This window comes from Marmota marmota, unplaced genomic scaffold (assembly GCF_001458135.2).
Source record: "Marmota marmota marmota unplaced genomic scaffold, marMar, whole genome shotgun sequence".
In the NCBI taxonomy this organism is placed as follows: domain Eukaryota; kingdom Metazoa; phylum Chordata; class Mammalia; order Rodentia; family Sciuridae; genus Marmota; species Marmota marmota.
In genome coordinates, this window is record NW_026000174.1 from 22,487,128 (window position 1) to 22,493,127 (window position 6,000).

At 42.4% G+C, this 6,000-nt stretch overlaps 1 protein-coding gene across 1 annotated transcript in view; it reads right to left on the reverse strand.

Annotated features, from left to right (window-relative positions):
* The window catches only part of Scube2 (signal peptide, CUB domain and EGF like domain containing 2), a 77,926-nt gene that overhangs the window by 71,343 nt on the left and 583 nt on the right, over positions 1–6,000 (reverse strand). The window contains exons 2-3 of the mRNA XM_015504393.2: positions 5,930–5,998; positions 4,505–4,627 (exon numbers count right to left, since the gene is read on the reverse strand). Of these exons, the coding sequence (XP_015359879.1) occupies positions 4,505–4,627; positions 5,930–5,998 (192 nt within the window). The remainder of the gene's footprint in view (positions 1–4,504; positions 4,628–5,929; positions 5,999–6,000) is intronic.

Below are 6,000 nucleotides of genomic sequence, written 5' to 3' on the forward strand. Positions count from 1 at the left end.
AAGATAAGAAAAAATAAGATTTAACCCAAGCATCTTAAAACACCAGAAAATCAGGAATTTCTCAAAAAACAGATGTCAGAATGACACAGGAAACAATGGGAAGGAACTCCCATTGGCTGAACCTGGAATGATTTGAGCCAAAAATCAATTATTATACATATAATAAAATCAACTCCCATAAGTCTACAGTGTTGTATAAATACATACATAAATAAATGCATAAATAAATAGGAAAGAAAAAGCAGTTTTTTCTTAAGAAGAATCTCAATTAATAGATGTATAAGGAATGAGGAAAGTACAAAAAAAATGTAGGCACACATCACAGTAATAATTGTTGCAGGGAAGATCCAGAGCTGGATCCCAACATCCTTAGATAAACATTTAAGAAGAAACAATATTGACCCTGGGCTCAAAGTATCTTCCCCAAATATGTTTCTACTGTAAAGGGAAATCAGTAGTAACTTTGAAGTGGAGAAACCCAGCAGACACTGTCTTAACCAGGTGACCAAGGTTAAAAAAAAGCTAGAAATGGAATATGATGACATCTGTCTCCCTGATATGATCCACTGAAAAGAACACACAGCATTTCTATGGTGGTCCTGCCAAAAATAAATAATCTCAATCTTATCATTGGAAAACACAAGACATTCTCTTATATCAATTCTTTTTTTCTTTATAACTTTATTTATTTATTTTTATGTGGTGGCTGAGGATCTAACTCAGTGCCTCACATGTGCTAGGCAAGCTCTCTACCACTGAGCTACAACCCCAGCCCCTTATATCAATTCTTATCTTGAGAAAACATAAGACAAACAAAGCCAGCAGTATTCATCAAAAAAAAAAAAAAAAAAAAAAAAAGAATGTCAATGTCATGAAACACCAGGAAAGACCGAATAAGTGTTACAGATTGGGTGAGACAAAAGAGAAGCACTGGCTGAATATAATGTGGGACCTTGAATTCAATTCTGGAACAGAAAAATAATATCAAGGGGAAATTGGTGAAATCTGAATAACATTTACAATTTACTGAATAACATTATGCCCGTGTTAATTTTCTGGTTTTGTAAGCTAGTAAAATTAGAGTAAGATGAGCAAAGGACATAGATGAATTCTTTACTGTTCTGCACTCGAAATAAAAAATATAAAGAGCCAGGGATGTAGCTCAGTGGCTCAATCAGTTATCTAAAGCCACTTCTGAATCACATTATTTAAAAAACTACTTATTTCAGGCCCATACTTCCATTCCTCTAATATTTTGTAGAAGAAACTTTATGGAAGATAATTCCAGTCACTCCAGGCAAACCCAGTTCCCATTTGTGAGAGTAATTATGAGCAGTGAGGCTGGTGAGAATCACAGCACAAATGATCATAGCTACAACACTACAAATGCACAAATGCAGAGACTAAAAAATTAGTAAACAAAGCAACACAGATAAAGGAGTTATATCTTTGAATATCCACATCTTTGAATCCTTACAATCTTTATTTCTCTCCTTTTTCCTTCTTAAAAGAAAATTTCCATTTCTGAACTCTTGGAGCAAGAAATCCAAACTAAACAGGGATATCCTGACTCACAAAATTAATACTACAAGTATTCAAAAGACCAAATCATTTCAGGTTTTAGGTTTTTTAAAAATATTTTATTTTTCAGTTCTACACAATACCTTTGTTTTATTTATTTATTTTTATGTGGTGCTGAGGATCGAACCCAGGGCCTCGCACGCGTGAAGTGAGCTCTACCGCTGAGCCACAACCCCAGCCCTCAGATTTTAGTTTAACATGATAGTACAAAGAATATGTATTTGTTGTTAACAGTGATTACCTGTGGGTAAAGGGATGAGAAGTGCTTTAATTTTCTCAACATTTTTGCATTTTGATTTTTTATAACAATAATCATAGATTATTTTAAAGCAAATCGAAATATATAAAAGCAACAATGCCAATTATTAGTTATTTTAAACTAAATAGTAGCCTTTTCTATTGTACTCTGCTAGCAATTCAATTTCACTTGTAATATGTCAAACAAAAGCTCAGAGTAAGGAAACTCTTGCCAGATGTCACTTGAGACATCATTTACTAAAGACATATTTTATCTAAAAGAAACCAATGACACAGTTTTATGCCCCTGGAGAATATACAGTGACTAGAGGATATGTTATATACACATGGTAAAAATGTGAATTTTTTCCCCCAAGCAGAGAAGCAACATGTGAATTCTGATACTGCAATTAGAATATTTAATACAGAGAGGGTGTGATATGGAGGAATTGGCATAGAGATGTTTGTTTCTGGAAGTCTTTTGACCTCCCAAGACACAGGGCAGAGCAAGAGAGAGACAGAGACAGAGATGGCTGTCAGAGATAGCTGTGGCTGCCTGCCTCTGGGAAAATACAAAGTTGGCTTCAGAAACACAAGGGTTTTAAGAGGGACCACCAACCCCTGACTGTGAACCTGACTCAGATCTGCGCTCCTCTGGCACAAAAGAGAATTTCCCAAATGATTTCCCAAGGAGTGTCTTTACCTACCACAAAACCCAAACTTTCCCATTATAATTCCATTTTTCAAATCCCAGCATGTCTCAGGTAAGACCAGGAGGTGGGGGCTGGGAGAGATTAAGTCATTGCTACAACACTACAAATGCACTTGACAGTCACCTCTTTAATCATCTAAATATTCTGTACCTAGATATTTCATTCACAGGTTCGTTTATTTTTGGAAAATACCTTGTGTCAAGGTGTCAATGATTGAGCTCATCTTGCACAGTTATTTAAAAACTAGTGCCAGGCACGATGGTACATGCCTGTAATCCTAGCTATTTAGGAGGCTGAGGAAGGAGGATTGCAAGTTCAAGTCTAGCCTGTGCAACTTATTGTGAGTTTCTGTCTCAAAATTTAAAAAAACAAAAAGAACTAGGGATGTAGCTCAGTGGTAGAGCCTCCCTGGTTCCAATCCAGTACCAAAATAAAACAAAACAAAAGAACAAGAACGAGTGTTTACCACATACCAGGCAGTACTGGATATTACACACTGTTCCAACACCAAGAACCTTCATTACTCAGAGGCTACAAGATGAAACAGATTGGTTTGAAACATTAGAGTTTGAACACGAGGTCATTAAAAGGCACTAAAATAGGTATGTATTAAAAGTTTTCCTCCTGTCTAATGAGGTATTTTTCAAAGTGCTTAGCAGAGACTTTAACTACTCACTATGTAGGTTTAGATCCTGCAAGTATTCAGGTCAGTTCCTGCCAGGGTTAAGCCCAAGTTGTAAAGAGTATAAAACCTCTCCAACTGAAGGGATTGGGTCCAGAGGCAGGAGGGAGTTGCAGGAATGAATTCAATGCACCTCATCAATTTTAAACTTCTTCCTGTATAGGAAGACTATAAGTAATATAAATAGTAGGATTTCTGGCCAGGTTCAGTAGTGCAAGCCTGAAATCCCAGCTAGTCAGGAGGTGAAGGCAGGAGGCTAAGGCTGTAGGATCGCAAGTTCAAGGCCAGCTTGGACAATTTAGAAACCCTGCCTCAAAATAAAAAAAAAATTAAAATGACTAGGAATGTTGCTTTATGGTAGATAGACCCTGAGTTCCAACTCCAGTGCTGCTAAATAAATAAATAGTATGATTTCTTACCCAACCAAAGGGGGGCAGAAACAAGCTGAGTGAATATATGAGAGAGGTGGAGCTGGGACAGAACTGGGGTAGAGACATGACCTTTTTTCACCAGCAGACTTGTGTGATCATTGCCACAAATCCCCTGAGCCTCGATGTCCCCATCTGAGTGATAGATTGGACCAGAGCTCCATAAAGAGGCTGCCAGCTCCACTGTATGATGATTTCCATCCCTAAGAACAGCCTTCTCCTGTGAGTGCCCAGTCTTCATCAAGTTCTAAACTTTAAAGTTCATGACACTGAACTAATCCCCAGTGGGCAGAGTCCGGACTTTGCATTCCCAGATCTGGAGCACTAACGGTTAAAATATTCCTTTACCCACATCTTTCTCTTTTTTTACACACATCTTTCAAGGGTGAAATTTCAGCTCAGATGAGGTGTAGCTCTAAAGTTTGGCAGGTCCCAATGCCAAACAGCTCAAAGCCATGGACAGGACGGAGCCTCCAGAGCCAGCAGGAGAGGGCAAGATTCCAGCACTCGATCTCCAGTAAGGGGGTGCATATTGTGCCAGGGAGACAGGATCAGCCCTGCTCTGGGAGGCACAGCTCTCCCATGAGCATGGCTAAGTGGGACCAAAAGATAATAAAACACCTCTTATCATTTCTACAAGCTCAACAAAAGGACATTTCAAAGCCAGTTAAAACTATGATCAGCTCTGGGAAAGACCTGATGTTTACAGTCAAAGCTTTAAGGATCTGCAATATATTTCAGACAGCAGATGGTGTGATTCAAGATGGAGGCAGCACTTTTACCAACATGAGTGTCCACTATGAGAGGTAAGGAGGTGGAAGTTGCCCTACTAGCCCACCTACAATGGTCCCCAAGTCACTTACCTTCACACTGCCTGCCCTGCCCTTGGTAGCCAGGTTTGCAGGAGCACTTGTAAGAGGTGGGTGTGTTCTGACACAGGGCATCTGTATGGCAGTCATCTAGCCCTTGGGCACACTCATCCACATCTGTAAAAGAGCACAGGCATGCACCTGATTTGGTGTCCAAGCCATGTGTGATCTGGCTTGGCCCTCTTTAACATCACCTTCCACCAGCCCACCCCTCTTGACTCCTCAGAACAGAAAGTGCTTGAGAGCCCTGGGATGAGCCATACCATGTCCAGGTCCCTATTGCTAGGTCCATCTGGTTTCCTCTAATTGGAATTACTCCACCATCACCAACTGGCCTTCAAGACTTGGTTCAGATTCACCTCCTTCTGGAAGCCTGCCATGACTCTCACCATAGGGGAGTTATATGCTATCCTGTGCTCTCCTTTCACAGCACATATCATGTAGGGTTGTCATTATTTCCTGGCTGCATCTTCACTAGATAATGTCTTGACTGAGTCATGGTCTTGATATCAAGCCAGCACAGTGCCTGGCACATAAGGAAACAACAGTAAAATGTCTTCGGAGGGAAGAACCAAATTGGCAAAACAGCTTTGAAAGGAGAGCAGTTGTCTGTCACCCAGAGGTTTACCCTGAGCTCTGAGCAAAAACTATCCAGAGCTCTCAGATGGAGCAAACCCGGTATAGTACCCAACTGCCCCACCCGCACCCCTGCCCATGCTCTTCACATGGGAACTGGCCTTCGCAAAAGTATTTCCTGGGTTGACCCCTCTCCAGGATGTTAATGTAAAACGAGAGTTTTGAAAGTATTACAAGTCCAGTTAGTGCAGAATTTCCAGAGTTCTTACCTCTGGCTGCCCAAAATCTAGGCTGGTTGCTGCTTAAGGACATTTCCAATTTTCAAACCACGATCATTCCGCAGATACAAGTTGACCCCGAGGGCCACTAGGAGAACTTCCCATACAAAAGAAAAAGACAGGGAAAGGCTGCTCTGGCCTTGTGAATGTACCCCAGGCTTGGCCCTCAGTTTCCCCATCTACACAATGGGGACCTGGCCTGGAGGCCCCAATACTCTCCTCCCTGCTCAACTGCTACAATCTGACCAGCAGGCACTTTTGGGGGAGGGCGGGAGCAGAGTCCCTGGGCTATGGGATGTAAACTGTCAATAGCCCAGGGTCCGAGGCTGGGCCAGGGAAATCAGGCCCTGGGCCTCTAGCCCAAGCGATAGTGGCGCCTCGGCCTGGTCAGCGGGTGAGGGCCCTAGGAGAGCAAGGGCCACGCGAACTCCAGCCGCCAAGCTCCTGGTCCCACGCTGCCGGCTCGAAGGACCCCATAGGGCTCCCAGGACACTCTTCCCACCGCCCGCCTGCTCGTCTGAGCCGCCGCGCTGTGCCAGGTGCATCCTAGCGGACGGACACTCACCTTCTGGCTGCCCGGTGGAGCGGCCCCGGCTCGGCGGGACGGTCCCCGTCAGTAGCAGCGACAGCAGCAGC